The sequence below is a fragment of the Myxocyprinus asiaticus genome, chromosome 21 (genome assembly GCF_019703515.2).
Source record: "Myxocyprinus asiaticus isolate MX2 ecotype Aquarium Trade chromosome 21, UBuf_Myxa_2, whole genome shotgun sequence".
NCBI classification, from domain to species: domain Eukaryota; kingdom Metazoa; phylum Chordata; class Actinopteri; order Cypriniformes; family Catostomidae; genus Myxocyprinus; species Myxocyprinus asiaticus.
The window spans coordinates 5,780,675-5,801,392 of record NC_059364.1 but is presented as its reverse complement, the minus strand read 5'-3'; the positions used below and the strand labels follow the sequence as shown (position 1 = coordinate 5,801,392).

At 37.0% G+C, this 20,718-nt stretch overlaps 1 protein-coding gene across 1 annotated transcript in view; it reads left to right on the top strand.

Annotated features, from left to right (window-relative positions):
• LOC127411964 (low density lipoprotein receptor adapter protein 1-B-like) overlaps positions 1-20,718 on the top strand; it is a 65,517-nt gene that overhangs the window by 43,180 nt on the left and 1,619 nt on the right. The window contains exons 4-8 of the mRNA XM_051647937.1: positions 1,640-1,754; positions 1,975-2,047; positions 5,419-5,514; positions 8,713-8,828; positions 11,052-11,086. Of these exons, the coding sequence (XP_051503897.1) occupies positions 1,640-1,754; positions 1,975-2,047; positions 5,419-5,514; positions 8,713-8,828; positions 11,052-11,086 (435 nt within the window). The remainder of the gene's footprint in view (positions 1-1,639; positions 1,755-1,974; positions 2,048-5,418; positions 5,515-8,712; positions 8,829-11,051; positions 11,087-20,718) is intronic.

Sequence of the window (20,718 nt, the reverse complement as noted above, 5' to 3'; positions counted from 1 at the left end):
TCACACACAGACACAGACACACTCAGTGCATTCTGACAGTGTCTGTGGTGTGTCTAATGAATAAACATGAGGGGGGTGTTGCCCACCCTGTCACTCACTGAGGAATACTGACTCCACACCACTTACTTCAGGAATACTCCACTTATGTGGTTAAATCTCACAAATCATGTTCAGGTCACATTACCCCAAAATCAAAATCAAAACAATAAGTCTATTTTTAGGATCATGAAGATTTTGACATTTTTATAAGAAATAAGCACATTTTCCTCCCTGTATTCTCATTACCCTGATGCTAAAAAATGTAGTTCTCTTCACTGTAATTCATTCAGATGTTATATTTTTGAGTTTTGTAATTCCTATTGTTCTCAGTGGTGATTCCTATTAGATTCTCCAAATTATTTAAGAACCCCACTTAATGGCTGAATGAAACAGGAAGTTTGGGCATGACATGAAAGGGTTCATCCTTTATTTTTTTAAGCTAATAGAGCACAACAGTCAGGCTCTAGAAGTTAAAATCCCTTTCATTTTTCCATAGGGGAATTGATTATTAATGATAACTTATAAACCTTTAAAGACAGACCTACCATGAGCTCCAAGGTGGTTAATCGATGGTACAGTATATGCTTCTGCTGAAGCCATAAGTCTGCATTATTTCGTCTTCATAAAAAAAATTAAAAAAACAACAACAACAAAAAAACTTGTTTAATAGTGTAATTCCTGGTGTAGAACTGCACTACCCATGATCCCGAGGGAGAAAATGCACCAATCAGAGAATTGCGTCAAACAAACTGCGCCAAAAGAGCTCTGCAGCGACCGCCCACATCCTTGATGCACTGTGAATGATGTAGTCGAGCTGGTCTCTCTACACTCTGAAACTACTTGTATATTTGTAAATATCTGCTTAAAATATATTTATTACTTAATCAATAGTATTTTATTTTATCATCGCTTTTTATTTGATTACTTAATTCGCAATGCTTCATTGGATTGTAGTTCATTCCCTCATAAAAGACATTAAGTCCACAGTCTTTTTCTTTTTGTCCTATTTTCAATGCATCTTTGCTTCACATCGAAGTTTGTAACGTTGTGAATCACCTCAGAGCTGGTTGGCTTGATTCATGGATTAGAACTCTTAGCTGGCTACAAAAAGCTGGCTACTGACCATGCAGGGTGCCCAAACTTTTGCTTGGGGCCCTTTTCCTTTTTTGTTATTTTGAAACTGTAAAAGATGAATATAAAAAAGTAAAATTGCTTAAAATATTAAAGAAATGTGTCATCTTTAACTTTAAGCCTTTTGGAAATCAGGCCATCTTTTGCTCGCTTAGCTATTCACAGCAACAGAAATTTTGATCAGGGGTGCCCAAACTTTTGCATGCCACTGTATAATGTTTATGTCTTGTGGCTACAGCGTAAACCCTAAAACGACCGCAAAAATGACGATTTAAACAACTAAAAAAGAAAAGGAGGGACAAGTCGAATTAATTTTTAAGCTCATCAACATTTTGCCACAAATGCTGTCAATTGAGCTTAACTTGAATTGAACCTGGAATTTTCCTTTAAAAGTCTGCACTATTGAAATGTTTCACGCAAATGTTTGGTTTTCTTTGCATTTGATAAGTGATCTCATCTCTGTCTGCAGGATATCATACTGTACGGCTGATAAAATGCATGATAAAGTTTTCGCCTACATTGTTCAGAGTCAACGCAATGAGACGCTGGAGTGTCATGCGTACCTCTGCACCAAGAGGAAAGTGGTGAGTGTTCAGTGTCTCTGTGTGTTTTCATATACATGTGTGTAAAGAGAAAGAGACACTCCCTGTTTTTCCTTCCTCTTATACATTTAGCAGTATACGTTGAAACTGCATTTCCTCTGAGAGAAAGAGAGACTGATTCCACTGTGCTGTCTTTCTCTATGACAAGTATTGCCACATTAAAACTTCTATTCCTTTTTCCCTGCCTCTCTCTATGTCTCAGGCTCAGGCGGTGACGTTAACAGTGGCTCAGGCATTTTGCGTGGCGTTTGAGTTTTGGCAGGCAGCTAAAGAAGGTACGCTGTGCCTGGTTGCCCTCAACCACAATGCTTTACCCATCCCAGCAGAAGTCTAGTTTTCCTCCCCATCCTCTTTTGTCTGTGTGTTATTGTTCTCTCTGAGTATTTCTTTTGACTGTGTGTGTAGTGCTGGGCTATATTTTGAATATTTACAATGCATGGACAATGTTTATGCAAGTAACATTGTGGATATTGCAATGATTTGAATGTGCTTTGTATGTGGCTATTAAGTTTCCTTAAAGGAATATTTTATTCTCACCCTCAGGTTGTTCCTAACCGATATGACTTACTATTTACTCTATTGAAAACTAAAGGGAATGTCAGGCAGTATGTTATTCTCAATGCATTTTTTTCCCCTTCATACAATGAATGTGAATAGTACCTGAGGATGTCATTCTGCTAACATCACCTTCTATAGAAGAAAGAAAGTCATACAGGTTTGCAATCACAAGAGGGTGAATAATTGATGACAGAATTTTCCTTTTTGGATGAACTATCCCTTCAGTATTGTTAAAATAATTTCACAATCTCACATTTAAGAACATTAAAACATGTTTTAATAGCATCTCGGATTTAAAGGTCATTCGCAAAAACAGCGGTAAAGTTGGTAAGTTCATTGAGTCATTTCCATGAATCAGTTCAAAAGGTCAGTTACAGTGAATTTATTCAAAACTCAATGATTTGTTTGCGTCATCACTCAAAAATGTTCACTAAAGGCACACATTGCAATTTTCATATATTAAAATGGTTTAATAAAAATGGCCAATATGTAGGTCAATCTCGCTGTTTTTAGCTATTTCACCCTTAGAGAATCATTCGCTTCAAGTCTAACTGGAAATTCTTAAAGGAATATTCCGGGTCCAATACAAGTTAAGCTCAATCGACAGCATTTTAATGTTGATTACCACAAAACATTTATTTCGACATGCAATGGAAGTGAATGGGGGAAGTCCGTAAACGTTAAAGTACTCACTGTTTTAAAAGTATGGCCACAATACGTGAACAATATGAGGGTTAACATCATTTTAGTGTCATAAAATCACTTACTAACCTTTTTTATGTAAAGTTATATCGAATTTCACAATTTTGTTGCCATGATGACGTAACGCCGTAAATCCTAAAATGACCGTAAAAAACTTTGTAGCAGAAGAATTAATGTAAGTGCTTTTATAAAATTATATGCCTCACATTTCTGCCTTTTTAAACCCTCAAAAAAATTTACCCATTCACTTCCATTGTTAGTGCCTCACTGTAACCTCGATTTTTGCTTTTTTTTTTTTTTTTTCTCCCAATTTGGAATGCCCAATTCCCACTACTTAGTAGGTCCTCATGGTGGTGCGGTTACTCACCTCAATCCGGGTGGCGGAGGACAAGTGTCAGTTGCCTCTGCTTCTGAGACAATCAATCCACGCATCTTATCACGTGGTTCGTTGTGCATGACACCACGGAGACTCACAGCATGTGCAGGCTCATGCTACTCTCAGCAATCCACACACAACTTACCACGCGCCCCATTGAGAGCGAGAACCACTAATTGCGACCATGGGGAGGTTACCCCATGTGGCTCTACCCTCCCTAGCAACCGGGCCAATTTGGTTGCTTAGAAGACCTGGCTGGATTCACTCAGCATGCCCTTGATTCAAACTCGTGACTCCAGGGGTGGTAGTCAGAGTCAATACTCGCTGAGCTATCCAGGCCCCGGGGTCAAAATCAAAAGTAACAGTGAGTATCTGGTGTGGCCACCAGCTGCATTAAGTACTGCAGTGCATCTTCTCCTCATGGACTGCACCAGATTTGCCAGTTCTTGCTGTGAGATGTTACCCCACTCTTCCACCAAGGCACTTGCAAGTTCCGGACATTTCTGGGGGGAATGGCCCTAGCCCTCATCCTCTGATCCAACAGGTCCCAGACATGCTCAATGGGATTGAGATCCGGGCTCTTCGCTGGACATGGCAGAACACTGACATACCTGTCTTGCAGGAAGTCATGCACAGAACGAGCAGTATGGCTGGTGGCACCGTCATGCTGGAAGGTCATGTCAGGATGAGCCTGCAGGAATGGCACCACATGAGGGAGGATGTCTTCCCTGTAACGCACAGCGTTGAGATTGCCTGCAGTGACAAGCTCAGTCCGATGATGCTGTGACACACTGCCCCAGACCATTGACGGACCCTCCACCTCCAAATCGATCCCGCTCCAGTGTACAGATCTCAGTGTAATGCTCATTCCTTCGACAATAAACGTGAGTCCGACCATCACCCCTGGTGAGACAAAACCGCAACTTGTCGGTGAAGAGCACTTTTTGCCAGTCCTGTCTGGTCCAGTGAAGGTGGGTTTATGCCCATAGGTGACGTTGTTGCCGGTGATGTCTTGTAAGGACCTGCCTTACAACAGGCCTACAGGCCCACAGGCCCTCAGTCCAGCCTCTCTCAGCCTATTGCGGACAGTCTGAGCACTGATGGGGGGATTGTGCGTTCCTGATGTAACACGGGCAGTTGTTGTTGCCATCCTGTACCTGTCCCGCAGGTGTGATATTCGGATGTACTAATCCTGTGCAGGTGTTGTTACACGTGGTCTGCCACTGCAAGGACGATCAGCTGTCCTTCCTGTCTCCCTGAAGCGCTATCTTAGGCGTCTCACAGTACGGACATTGCAAATTATTGCCCTGGCCACATCTGCAATCCTCATGCCTCCATGCAGCATGCCTAAGGCACGTTCACGCAGATGAGCAGGGACCCTGGTCATCTTTCTTTTGGTGTTTTTCAGAGTCAGTAGAAAGGTCTCTTTAGTGTCATACATTTTTATCACTGTGACCTTAATTGCCTACCGTATTTAAGCTGTTAGTGTCTTAACAACTGTTCCACAGGTGCATGTTCATTAATTGTTTATGGTTCATTGAACAAGCATAGAAAACATTGTTTAAACCCTTTACAATAAAGATCTGTAAAGTTATTTGGATTTTTACAAAATTCTCTTTAAAAGGGATGTTTCTTTTTTTGCTGAGTTTACATATTGTATACACAAATGACACAAAGTCATATTGCCTTTTTATTTTATGGTTCTAGTAAAGCATGTGTTCTGTGTGTGCATCAGGAACTGAGTGATAAATAGATAAGTGATAGAGTGATTGACGCTAAAGAGTTATATGACAGTATTTCAACCATTCCTCTTGAAAAAGGTTATTTGAGTTAAAAGGCTTTGATAGTGTTTTAGGAAGATTCATTAATTTATTTGGAGATTAAATGATAATATGCAACTTTAGATACTATAAATATTAAAATCAATGCACAATGTGATTGACAGGAGCTTACTTGGATGAATCACTCTATACAGGAGAATGTAATATAATGTCTGTCTGTCTGTCTCAGAGAAAGAAAAGCAGGTGAAGTGTGGATCAGATGGAGGGGCGGCGAGCAGCTCGCAGTCAGACAGGTCAGCCAGTCTGGGCAGCATGAAAGGAGGAGGTGAGCGCGCGCACACACACACACACACACACACACACACACGTTGGTGCGGCTATCCTTATGAGGACTCTCCATAGACATAATGATTTTTATCCCCTAAACCTAACCCTCACAAAAAACATTCTGCATTTTTACATTTTCAATAAAACATCATTTAGTGATTTGAATTATGGGGACACTAGAAATGTCCTCATAAACCATATTTATAGCATAATACCCTTTGTAATTACCATTTTGTAACCTAAAATAAATGTCCTTGTAAACCACCCAAACACACACACACACACACACACACACCACTCACACACACATGATTTTCTGTCTTTGGTGTGCTATGTGTGTTTTTTGTTGTTGTTTTGTTTTTTGTAAACTCTAGGATTTAATTTCAAAGTAAAAAATGATCAAAGTAAAAAAAAATCTTTGCACTGATAGAATGTTGTATAATGCACATTTTAGCAAATGTAGCAGGTCATCCATGCATTCCATGCGATTAGAAAATTTCAGTCCTTTGCACATTATACATGCTACATTGTATAAATCATCAGATTAATATGGTAGTACACTATTAAGAACAATCTCAGGTTCCAGTGGCCATGGCTGTGTCCAAATTCATGTACTCAAGAGAATGTACTGCATTTGATGAAGAACGCACTTCTCGGCCGTTAATAAATACATTCTTCAGGTATGCAGGTAATTAGTATAAATTAGGGCTGTCGATTTAACGTGTTAATTCAGTGTGATTAATTATATTATATAAAATATAAAATGAAGTGCAATTTAAGCATGAAGTACCACCTGTTTTCTTCAGGGGGCAGTAAGCAACACTCCAGCTGTACTGGCGACACGCAGCTTATACAGAGAACAAACCACACCCACTGACAGCAGACAGCACAAGATGAGAACACATTCTTGCATTCAAATACATGATGGAGCGCAAATCCAAACGCAGGGATCTCAAGACGTGTTCTTCTAAGTTTCAAACTATGAATGAATAAACATTACATTTATAAAGCACTTTTCTGGCACTACACTCAATGCGTTTTACACTGTAAATAGGGGGACTCTCCTCAACCACCACCAGTGTGCAGCATCCACCTGGATGGTGTGACGGCAGCCATAATGCGGCAGTAATCTCACCACACACCAGCTATGTTTAACTTGACACAGCGACTTAAAAACATTATGTTTATGATGCGACGCAACCAAAGTGAGAAGCTCCAAAAGCGCCTGTACTGTCTGACACGTGTACATTGACGCGTCCTTTGAAAAGCCCTTATAATAAATCTATCTCGGACAGATTGACGAATTCAGTTGAAAGATGGATTGCTATGAACTGTAGGCCAATGATAGGCTTATATTCAATAATATGGAAATAAACAATATAATACATTCTAAAGCCACTTTTTCTATTGTCTTACCAATGCTTTACTCGTCTGCCAAAATAATGTAATGCATTTAAATTATCTGAATTATTCTTTTTTTTATAATACTGTATGTATATTTTATTTGTAATTTTTTAAATAGAACTATTTATAACTGTTTCATCATTTTATATTAAATTATTGTTATTTGAGAGCCTTTCTCCGCTAGTATTTATAAATGCGATTAATTCGATTAAATTAATCAGCATACCAAATTTTAATCAATTGACAATCCTAGTATAAATACATTCCTGGACATACTTCAGATGAAACAGTGGGCATTGTCCCGTTACCCTGACTATGAGTAATGGCAACATGTTTCATGGTATAAATATGGCAATTGCCTTTAAAAAGAGCCGTCAGACTCGCAGTTCTCTGCCGTTTATTTAAATCCAAAATTTTGAAAGTGACGTCTTCTCAGCTCCGATGGATTATGTAAAATGAACGTGTCCAGTCGATCTGCACTTTAGAATCTTGTCGGAAATAGTAGGTCATTTCTCGCCTACTCTTTTATGAATACTGACGATTTGGGTAACCCTACACCACTGGCATACTGCTTTTGGCATACTATATAGTAGGAAAGTAAGTATGCATATTCGAACGCAGCCCATGTGTAGGGGTGTGTATATGTGAGCTTGTTGGGGTATGATGGATTTAAAGCAACATTTAAAAATAATTGTTTATTCTAGCAGCATGTCAGTGGAACGCTCAAAATGCTTGCTATGTTTACTGGGACTGTGTGACTATGTGTCTTTTATAAGGGTTTTAGATGAATTTAGTTTTAATTAGGATTGATTTACTTTTCATGTTTAAACACTACTCAAAAATATACTGTGTAAAATACACTCATCTAAGGCATAAAGCACAGAAAATACAGTAGTGACTGATCGTTTTGCAGGATGTGCATAATGTTTGTTCCCCTAAATCTGCTTTATTTAGCCTGAAACTCAACCACACAACTCCACCAAAGGTTCTTATTTCATCCGCCGGTTCTAGCTGAGCAAGCACTGTGAAATCAACTCTGATGTCCTCTCAAAAACCCTCACGCATTCATTAGAAAGAACACAAAATGGACTCTCTAGTCTAAAAATTCTAAACCAGACTTTTAGGAACGTTACTTTATTTTTAGTATCATTTTTGTTGAACATGGCAGCCTACTCAGCTGCAAATGCTTCAAGCTGTCCAGAAAGGATGCCAAATTAATACCATGGTATTTCTCCAAGTACCTTACAGTATCACTTAAATTGTAAAGTGTATGTCAAAGAACCATTATGATACTACCATCTGACACCATCACTGATGCATGGTACTGCCACAGTACTTTTTGTAAGGGTGCCAAGAAGACCCTGGCTGGCTTTGAGATTCTCAGGTTCCCAGGTTACAGAAATGATATTGGACAGCAGAGTTCATTGAATGAATGAACCCTTATAAACCAGTGATCTGTGTGTCATATGAGACCACATACTGTATGAGTGTGTCAGCAACCTATTAGATATTAGAAACCTGATTCTTTCGGCCCACACACACACACACACACACACACACACACACACACACACACACACACACACACACACACACATGAATGGAGACATTTAAAGAAATAGTTTACCCAAAAATGCAATCTTTTTTCCATATAATGAAAGTAAATCTGGGTCTGTCAAGCTCCAAAATTACAAAAACAGTCAGTTAAAGCCATGCAATATATATTTGTGTAAGGAAGAGAAGATTTAAGTTGATAAATGCGTGATATTTTATTGTTTGTTTGTTGGTGTAGAGGTGGCCACTGGGAATCTTTTGAACCTTGAGGCTGGAACAAAAAATGATCACTTAGGACAAGACAACACACACCCTGCACAGATTCTCAGCACAGAGAACAACAACACTGTATGGGTAAGAACGCACACGGGCAAATTAAATAAACGGTTGCGCCACTTTTATACACATTAATTAAGTGCAGAAACGTGCAACTTATTCACCTAAAATCCGTCAAAATTAATGTTCTGGGTTCAATAAAAGTTGTGGCATAATTTTGATTACCACAAAAACAATTTTTGTAAAAAAAAAAAAAAGAAAATTAAAAACAATTGCTGTTACAGTGCACTTAACCACTTAACCTTCTGAGACCCCTGCATGACTGCTGTGTGCATTTTCCATTTCCCTTTTTGATTTGTAACTAGTAGCCCCTAAGAAACATGCAAAAAAAAAAAGAAAGTATGTCCAAATATGTGGACAGTGAGACTAAGTTGTGAAATTTAATTAATACCAAGCTATAGAAAGTCAGATTTTTTTTTTTTATATAAAATTGTTTATGTTTCCAAGAGTGTTGATTATTAATGTTTTTGAGACGTTACAGACATTACATTAGAAATTAGCATATATAATTCTGATTCAAAGTAATGGCCAGCATCATCCAATCACTGCCAACCATGTTAAAATAAAATGATACATTATAAATTCTGAATCTGTGTATTGATCACCATTGTCCCATGTCTGCCAAACATGTTGAGTGGTACAAACACCATCTGCAGCCTGAAACTGAACTTTAAATAGAAATTTTGGATTGAATGAACATATATAGAAAGCTATAGGATGCTCCCTATTTAGTGAATGACTTAACTTCCATTGTGCTGTCTGTCTGCACTGGTCTCAGAACAGTTCGAAATGCACCTTATTTTCATCCTAACTCATTATAAAGCCTCTGAAAGCAACATTTTCCAGTTTTTGGATGCATCCATTGATTCTCAATGCGATAATGTACAGTGAATATAAGATATTTTAACTGAAACTGAGCATACAGCCACGAATGTGGTCATTGTGTTTAACAGCTTGCTGTTTCGCGATAAATCACTCAAATTCTAAAAATTGCATATCGGATGAAACTAGAGACTCTAATCTTTTGACTTAAACAGGTTTCAATGTAAAAACTTAATTAGGTTTCTTACCAGATGTAGTTTTGTTGGTGTTTCAACCAAACAAAAACTCCTCCGGGATCGGCGCCATGTTGTTTTGTCACATGACACGGAGTCGAAAGTTTTACCCTTTACTGACAGCACGTCAGAATCTCCTGAACTGAGATCAGTCAGTTTAAATTAAATTATGCGTTGTGTATAGTGAAGCCAAAATACAATGTCTGCGCATGTGGACGTGGTGTCGCACGAGGTTAAAATGGAATGGAATTTTGGAATGAAAAATACTCTCTGTTTCAGAAGTTTACTAACCTTATCAGTGTAAAGTTATATTTAATATTACAACTTCGTTGTCATGACAGCGCAATGCTGTAAACCCTGCAAGGGATTTTATCACACAAAAATCATGTAAACTTTTGTAAGGTTTTTGTATTGTGGCTGTACTTTTGAAACGGTGTGTATTTTATCGTTTATGGTCTGGCCCCATTCGGTACCATTGTAAGCGCCTTACTGTAACTGCGATTTTGCTGCTTCTTTTTTTTTATAACCGAGTGACAAGTCAAATATTTTTGGTTGTAATCAAAATTATGCTACAAATGCTGTCGATTGAGCTTAAATTGTATTTAACCCAAAATATTCCTTAAACCAGGTGCTAAATGAGCTGAAATTGTGCTCTGCACTAAGCATTGTCTTTTCTTTACACGTGTTTGCTCCTCCTTTCTAAGTAATTTAGGTTCGTTATAGATTCCACTTTATTCACATAACTCTGTGCTATTTGTGTGCCGCAACTGATGTTGCGAAATTACCACCCGTGGACGGAAGGAGGTAAACAGAATTACATTTACGACAGATGTTTTTGTACGTTTTTAATTTATCATGGAAGCATTTATGCGTCAAATGATGGAGAAGAGCATTATAATCAGGCATATATTAAGACGTGTTGTGCAGTCAAGCACATTTTTAGCATTTTAATAGTCGTTCACACCCAATGTGTAACACTCGGAACTGACTCGAAAGTTAGGAAAGTGCACTGTGCGAATTCGATTTCATGGCATGTTTGCTGCTTTACCTGATTTGCATTATTCCTTCAGTGAATTGGGCGCTAAAACAATGCAAATAAACAGTGCTCATATTGAATTCCCCCCACAGTGTCTGCAGGCCCGTACATGTGGAAGTTTTAACAATCTCTGTGGTTTGTTTTTTGCAGGAACTTGAAGATTGTCTAGACGAAGCTTTCTCAAGGTTAGTAAAATGATTTTTGAGAAAAACATCTCGATGTAACTGCATTCTCTCCACACACTGCTACACCAAAACTGTACTTTTATACCATAGTACCCTGTGCAGTGAACTATACTAGAGCATACTACTGTATTTAAAGTATAGTGCACGACAATTCTTGGCGCTTCAATATGCAGCCACAGCGGTATATGTGATGGGCATATATTCAGCTCTGAGAATAAAGTCTTTGGCTGGTCTTATGTAATACAGACTATTTTTGCACTCTGCTCACATTTTGTGTTTCATAGAAAGGAAAATGACATTTTGAGTGAGCTCAGAGGTGCAGAATTTTATGTAACAATTTGTCAAATTCACAGACTCTTTTCCTCAATAGACTTTCACTTGTTGACATTTGTTTCAATGGTGCTCAATCAAAGTTCTGCTCTTAAAAAAAAGTCGATATATTTGTTTATTGTTTAAACTTAAATGCCATTAGATTCTTTGCAAAGCCTGAATTACATAGTGTCAGGTTCACAAAACAATCTAGTTGAGCCAGTGTTGCTATATCAGCCTGGTCGGAATGCTCAATCAAATTAGGTCATGTTTAAAGTGACTATTATGTGCATAGTATTGCATCATAATGACACCGATTAACAGTTAGTTTGACTGCAATCCAAACAACAGCTGTTTAAAGGTGCAATATGTAACTTTTTCATGTAATATTCGCCTTTTTTTGCCAATGTGTGAATGGCTTGTAACGCAACTTAAAGAAATTAGCCATTCCCGGACTTCCTAGGTTGCCTATTAAAGCCTGTAGACTGATTTTCATGCGAAGGGAGCGGGTCGCTTTTGCCGGGAAAATCCAAAGGATGTGACTTTATGCGTCCTCCTGAGAGCCTTGCCTCAGTGCTTCTCTTCCGCTATTCAACAGTGACAACAAACTGCAACACTAGGTAACGTTATCTTAGGGTGTGTTCACACTTGGCAGGTTTGGTTCGATTAAAAACGAACTCTGGTGCGATTGCTGTGTTAGTTGAACAAGAGTGAACGCTGCCATCCGAACCTTGGTGCGCACCAAACAAGCGGACCGAGACTGCCTGAATAGTGGGTCTCGGTCCGCTTCCAAACGAACTCTGGTGTGGTTCGATTGATATATGAACGCAACATGGACCAAAGACGTCTAAACGGACCAAAAACAGGAAGTAATTTGCCTAATACTGACCTCAAGCATACGTGGTTCTTCTCATCATAGGAGCTATGTTGCCCATTACAGTTCAGTACAGGCGTCAGAAACGCTAAGCAAACCAGGACTAAATGTATAATTTTCTTTTTTGGTCCGAACCAAGAGGACCAAGAGAACGGAACTACAAGTGTGAACACACCTTTAGAGATGGAATCCAGCAAACGTCCGGCTCCCACACAAACTCCGAATAAGCCAAAAACAATTTTACTTTTACTTTTAGTGGTGGTGGTGGTGTAGTGGACTAAAGCACTGAACTGGTAAGCAGAAGGTTGTTGGTTCAATCCCCACAGCCACCACCATTGTGTCCTGAAGCAAGGCACTTAACTCCAGGTTGCTCCAGGGGGACTGTCCCTGTAATAAGGGCACTGTAAGTCGCTTTGGATAAAAGCATCTGCCAAATGCATAAATGTAAATGTACTGAATCCCGTCTGGCTAAGCGGAAACGTGATCGTGGTCGAGAGAAAACTAGAGTGAACATCAGCAGGGTATTTGATTCCTGGAGGGACCTTCATCGGTTTTGGGGATCAAAACCGACTCTGAACTGGCGTTCTTCTTATTGGACAGGTAAGCTTACATAACTGCAAAGCATGTGAAATATAGTGCCATAAGGATTGATCTGTGTCATTTTAGCTAACTTGACCTTGCCTGCTAACGCTGACGAATTGCAATTACAGTGCTTCGTAACTTTCAAATAATTTCAATGATCTTCTCTTTATACTACAATTCAGGTTAATGTTAATCTGTAATTATTCAGCAAGGTAAACCACAATAACACATGAAATGAATGCTAGACAATGTTCAAGATAATGCAAAAAGCTCCATTCATTAGTGTAACTTAACTTGGTTATACAGAAAATATATACATTCTATGATACAATAGCGCATCGATATATCAAAATGACAGTTGTGATGGAATCACATCAATATTGAATTGTGTCAACATATTTATAATGTACAGTCTATTTTATAAACAGCTACTGTCATCATCCACCAAATTTAGCTAAACGCTATTGATAAAGCTGGCTAGCTAGCTAACGCCGACATCGGCTATTGTATAAATGCAGTCAATGTATCATGCAAAGAAAAGTGATTACTTCAAACTACAGTCTCGCATAGTCAGACCTATATCCACACTTTGTTTTAGCCCTGTTCCAGCACTGGAGTGTCAAATATAATATACAGTCTCAAAGTTTGTAGTAAAACAATCATAACTGTGTCATTTTAATTATGCTACCTCATCTGTCAGCATGATGTCGGTGAATCACGTTCAGTCTCTTTGTTTTGGTCACTATGGAGTGCGCACGATCACGAGTACGATCACGAGCAACAGGCTGCAGTTCACTTAACGGCCACAGGTGTCATTAATAACAAGGGTTTCTGAATCTTACATACTGCACCTTTAATGATTTGAAATGATGGTCATTATTCAAAGAAACACACACAAAGTCAGTTTCTCTAGAGATTAGCAGACATGAGATGAGCTGTTTTACAGCAGCAGGGGTTCCATCTGTCTCTGCTCTGCTGATTATTTGCTGTGTGTAGTAATTAAAAGCACTGGCTTTTAATCAAGCACAGTACTTCGTTAATCTCCATTAACAACCTCGTACCCTATAAGTGTGAGGAGAGACACAGATCTCTAACAAGCAAGAACTTTTCTAATTAAGGATGAATTGGGAAAAAATGTCCATCCCATGTGTTTAAGACAACAAAAACGTCACTTCTGGGGAAATTGGCACAAAATAGAAATTCAAATGGAAGTTATTTTATTAAATGTAATGAATTACTTGGGGTTTCGAGCGCACAGACAAAACACAGACAGTTCTGGTAGGAAATAGTAGACAATAATTTTGATGATGGGCTTTTCAGAATAACCAAAGCAACATTTCATATGCTGTGTGATAAAATGTATGATTTTCTCTTAGCGAATTATGTATTGACATGGCCTGTTGAAACAATGTCACATGACTTTTTTTTAATGCACGTATATAAATATATTCGGAAAATGTGTTTCCATCATAGGTTATATAAGTTATATTTCCATATGTGTTATCTGAAAAAAAAATTGTATCCACCTCAAATAAGCATATAGGTTCTTATGCGCATTTTGTAGATTTTATTTGTTTTTATTTTGTTTCCATTTAGCATTTTCTTTGCAATATTCCAAAATTGCATAAAAATGCATGGATAGAAAACCCACTTATGAGTTTCTGGTCTCTAGATGGGTGATTCTCACGAAACCTGTCAAGAAAATGTCCTGGTTTAACCCCAAATCAATAACAAAATCATATAAAAATCAGTTCTAATTTGCATTAAGAAAATTATGCCTACATATAGGACCATTGAGAAAAAAGACAATTGTTTTTTTTTTGGTTTTTTTTGCATTGTGACATTATTTTCAGGAAACTTAAGCACATTTTACCCGCAATTCTCATTATCATAACACATCCGGATGTTTTACTTTTTTCTATTTTTTCAATTATTATTCTTAATTCCACAACAGTTAATTTTTTTTATTGTATTACATAAACGATAAATCAAATGAACCTCGCAAACTGAAAAGTATAGGCAGCTGCATAAGACAAAAACTATTATAAAGACAAAAAAAATAAAAAAATAAAAATCCTGCACACCACCATATCTTGCAAAACAACATCATAAATGCATTCGCAATGTTCGGTCACAGAACCTTCATCGGGCTTCCATAAAACATTGAGTGCAATACCTACAGATTTCAAATACATCATTAACAATCAAAACAGCTGTTGACAATGACGTGACTAATTACCAATACAAATATGTAAACAATGTCAGGTACAAAAATAGAAAAACAAAAACACTGGTAAAAAAAAAAAAAAAACACGGTAGTGTGCTGCGTTTTTTTATTTTTTTTATTTTGTCTTTATAATTGTATTACATAAATAATGGTTTTGTAGAAATATTTTTCATTAAAAGCAGCAAAAATAAAAGGCAGTACCAAGGGAGTACTATTATGATGTATAAATTTTATTTCAATTAAATATAATTTTAAAAAATTGTAATGACCATGTTTTTTTCTGCATCGTGGTAATGCGAACTGGGGGATAAAATGTGCGTAACGGTCATGAAAATAATGTCACGATGTAAAAAATCTTAATTGCCCTTAAAATTGGCTTTAGTTTCCATTTGCAAAATACAATTTCTTATTTGCTTCTTTTTAATTTGGAGTAAAACAAGACCAGGAAATTTTCTTTCAACGTAGTTATGACATAATGTTGATTATCACAAAAAATAAGTTTGACTCATCCCTTGTTTATTTAAAAAACAAAAAACAAAAATCGCTGTTACAGTAAGGCCCTTACAATGGAAGTGAATGGGGCCAGTCTATAAACATTAAAATACACACAGTTTCAAAATGATATTCAGAAGATGTCATCTTTATACATGTTAACATGATTTTAGTGTTTTAATATGTCTGTTCTACATTATTCTATTGTGATAAAATCGCTCAATTTTAATACTTGGTTTGGGGGTTTATTCAAATTCCTAACCTTAGGTTTGAACAATAATAATAATAATGATGCTTGCCTTAGTGTCTAAAGAGTCTAAAATAACCTACAGACTTTGCCATTTATCTTTACAGTCACAAGGTCAACTTCTATTGGTCTGGTCAATTAGCAAAAACTCCACAGACTCTGACTTAATTTCCTCAACATTAGACCGCCATTAACCTTTGACTTTATTGGCCATTCTGTAAACTCCTGTAGGACTCTAAGGAAAATGGTTAATGGTTTTGGAGTACATTAAAAATCGTAACAAGGAAGCACTATGGTGGCGACTGCAGAAGTAGCAGACATGCAAACTGCAGTCCACATGAAGTCAGTTTTCTCTTTGCTTCCTCTGTTTTCTCACACTAATGTTGTTCACTCCCCCTTCAGCCGCAGTCTGGATAGTTTTGAATCCAACTCAGGTAAAGATGATGTTCACCTGGGCTGTAGTGATCTCTGTAGTCTTCATCCATCATAATTCACTCTTTCAGAGCATCTCGATCATCTACGACAGCATATTAGTCCAGTTCTCCCATCTGTTCTGTGTTTACCTCACTATGGTTCAGAACCCTGTCCATTTCTGTGACAGTTTTAGTGGATTTTATCCAGTATTGGCTGGACTTGTGTTTTTATGGCAGGGTTCTTTGCCAAGTCATGTAGAAACATCAGTTGGTTTCATCTTCACATTTTTCTTTGTCTTGTCTTCAGCTGTCTGTTTCCAACAACTGCCTTGTAGCAAAATGTGTTACTGTGGACCTCATTCAGGCTAGATGCCATATTTACAGGAATAGTGCAGCCAAAAATAAAAATACTGTCATTATTTACTCACCATCATGTCGTTCCAAACATGCATGCTGTTATTTCTGTGAAACACAATCTTCTCACAGCTCTTTTCCTTACAAAACGACTCGGTCAATGATGTGACACTTATTTGTTTATCCAGATCTATTAGTTTTTTTTTATCTATTAGTATTAAAAATGCAATTCACACAAAATAATTTATTTGAATGCACCTTCTATGATGAATATGTTTTCAATTACTGAGTTCAAAGTTATTTTGATATTTTTTCTGGGGCTTAAAGTAAAAAAATAAAATAAATAATGTGGTGTAATCTTCTGGTTACAGTAAAAAAACAAACAGTTTAATTAAAAGTGTAAATTATCGAAAAACTAAATGTTGGTATGAGTATTGCAGAATAATCTTTTATTATTATTTCTAAAAAAATAAACAGTGAAACTGTTTTGTTTTAAAATATTATTAATATTTCCAAAAACTTTTGTCTACCAAATCAAAGTATTGTGTTGTAAGCAGTGTTGGTAAGTTACTTAAAAACAGTAATCCACTACAAACTACTTTTTATTTCTCTAAAATTATAATCAGATTACTTTACTAATTAATTCATTGTAAAAAGTAATCACATTACAAATTACTTTACTTTCAATGACTCGTTATGGGGTCATAATTTATGTATTCTACATAAATAATATATTAGAAATAAGTATAACTGTTTAATGTACTAAAACTAATTATATTAATTGAAAGTCAGAAACTGTAATCTGTTATGCATTTCACTACTTTTGGACAAAAAAGTCATTAAATTACAGTAAATAATTACTTTGTAATTGGATTACACCCAGCACTGGTTGTAACCAACATGTAGGTTGCCATTGCCTTTTAAAAAAATATAATTATTTTGTCCTATAGCATTATAATAAAATCAAATAGCAACATTCTGACTTTTATGAAAAGGCATATTTTGTACAGGTCATACGGAGTAATCCTGAGAAAACTTCTTGATATTCTTGACTCAAAAAAATCATAATATTTGTTAAAATATATATATATATATATATATATATATTGTTTACCTTGAAACATATGCTTGAGAACCTTTTAAAATTAATGATTAAGTTGTGTACACTCTCATTTATTCAAGGTGCATATATATATATATATATACACACACACACACACACACACACACACACACACTGCCATTCAAAAGTTTGGGGTCACTTGACTGAAATGTTTCTCATGATCTTAAAAATCTTTTGATCTGAAGGTGTATGCTTAAATGTTTGAAATTAGTTTTGTAGACAAAAATATATTTGTGCCACCAAATTAATTTATTTCATTACAAAACTAAAATTTTATTTAAAAAAAAAAAGAAAAGTTTTTGAAATGGATGACTTTATTAGGTACACCTGTATATCTACTTATTCATGTGATTATCTAATCAGCCAATCATGTGGCAGTAGTGCAGTGTATAAAATCAGGCAGATATGGGTCAGGAGTTTCAGTTAATGTTCACATCAACCATCAGAATGGGGAAAAATGTGATCTCAGTGATTTGTACTGTGGCATGATTGTTGGTGCCAGATGGGCTGGTTTGAGTATTTCTGTAACTGCTGATCTCCTGGGATTTTCACACACAACAGTCTCTAGAATTTACTCAGAATGGTGCGAAAAACAAAAAACAACCAGTGAGCGACAGTTCTGCGGATGAAAATGCCTTGTTGATGAGAGAGGTCAACAGAGAATGGCCAGACTGGTTCGAGCTGACAGAAAGGCCACTCTGTACAGTTGTAGTGAGCAGAATAGCATCTCAGAATGCACAACACATTGAACCTTGAGGCGGATGGGTTACAACAGCAGAAGACCATGTTGGGTTCAACTTCTGTCAGCCAAGAACAGAAAACTGAGGCTGCAGTGGGCCTACCATTTATGTACCTCAGCAGAAATCCAGATTTGTCAGACCAGCTGTTTTTCCAATCGTCTACTCAGTTTGTCCAGTTTTGGTGAGCCTGTGCCCACTGCAGCCTCACTTTCCTGTTCTAAGCTGACAGTAGTGGTATCTGGAGGGGTCTTCTGCTGCTGTAGCCCATCAACCTCAATGTTCGATGTGTTGTATGTTCAGAAATGCTTTTCTGCATAGAACTGTTGTAACGTGTGTTTATTTGGGTTACTGTCACCTTCCTTTCAGCTTGGACCAGTCTGACCATTCTCCTCTGACCTCTGTCATTAACAAGCTGTTTTCTTCCACAGAACTGCCGCTCGCTGGATGTTTTATTGTTTTTGGCACCATTCTGAGTAAATTCTAGAGACTGTTGTGCATGAAAATCCCAGGAGATCAGCAGTTACAGAAATACTCAAACCAGCCCATCAGGCAACAACAATCATGACACTGTCGAAATCACTGAGATCACATTTTTTCCCCATTTTGATGGTTGATGTGAACATTAACTGAAGCTCCTGACCTGTATCTGCATGATTTTATGCACTGCACTGCTGCCACACGATTGGCTGATAAAATAATTGCATGAATAAGTAGATGTACAAGTGTACCTAATAAAGTGGCCAGTGAGTGTGTGTGAGTGTGAGTGTGAGTGTGAGTGTGAGTGTGAGTGTGAGTGTGAGTGTGAGTGTGAGTGTGAGTGTGAGTGTGAGTGTGTGAGTGTGAGTGTGAGTGTGTGAGTGTGAGTGTGTGAGTGTGAGTGTGTGAGTGTGAGTGTGTGAGTGTGAGTGTGTGAGTGTGAGTGTGTGAGTGTGTGAGTGTGTGAGTGTGAGTGTGTGTGTGTGAGTGTGTGAGTGTGAGTGTGTGTGTGTGAGTGTGTGTGTGTCTGTGTGTATACAGGGTTGGGAGGGTTACTTTTGAAATGTATTCCACTACAGATTACAGAGTACAAGCTGTAAAATGTAATTTGTAATGTATTTCGTTAGATTACTCAAGGTCAGTAACGTATTCTAAATACTTTGGATTACTTCTTCAGCACTGGTAGATTTTTTCACTTGTTTTGACTATAAAAACTCTGGCAGTACAGTAAGACAAAATACACGTTAAAAATACATTCTCTGAAAAACCAAAATATCTTATGCAGTGTTGTTTCTAAAAAAAGATAAATCTAATTGATCTTGTTTTAAGGATTTTTAGATATTTTTACAGGAAAACAATACAAAATTTATTATCAAGAATACGATTTTTGCACTAATATCAAAGGTCTTACTAGAAAAAAAGAAATTATGATCCAACGTGAATTTTCTTGATAAAAAAAAAGTATGATCGTGCCTGGTAACGTGCATGTAAAATGGCTAGAAATAGCAATAGAAACTTCTATAAATGTTTTCAAACAATTCTTAGACCAACATGGACACAAAGATCAACTTGTCGCGTGTTATAAACTACATTTTTATCATATCGGACAACCTTATTTGTCAATGACCCGTCTGTCAAGCTCCAAAAAAGACAAAAAACTACATAAAAGCACCATAAAAGTAGTTCATGTGAATCATGTCTGTTTTAAGAGTCTTTTCAAAGCTGTATGAGAGTTATATGTTAAGAACAGACCAAAACATTGGTTATTATTCATCTACTTTGTGTTTCACAGAAGATTGATATGAGGGTGAATAAATGATGACAAAATGTTCATTTTTGGGTGAAGTATACCTTTAAAGGTGCACTCAGTTATTTTGAATTTACATTGACACCTGGGAGGGAGGGGGTGAAAACTATTCAAACAATAGTTTTAGTTACCAAAGCAAATGTAGAAGTTCACAATTCACAGTTAGCCATGATTCATTTAATCCATGAGTGAAAGTGTCAAATAACAGGATGGTTACTAAGATTAAGGGAGAAGTATTTGGCTGGTCATGTGACTCTTACATGGCAGCCCCCATGTGCGGACCCTCTTCATGTAGAATAAAACAGCTTTTATAAGGATACTGATATGACTGGTGTCTTCATCTTATGTGAGAGCTCATGATTTTATACACATGTTTTTAGAAGTAAAACTTGTTAAATGAGGAAAAAATTACTGAGTGCAACTTTAAGCATATGTTGTCCTATCTATTCAAATATTCATGTTCTTTATGACATTCAAGACTAAAACCA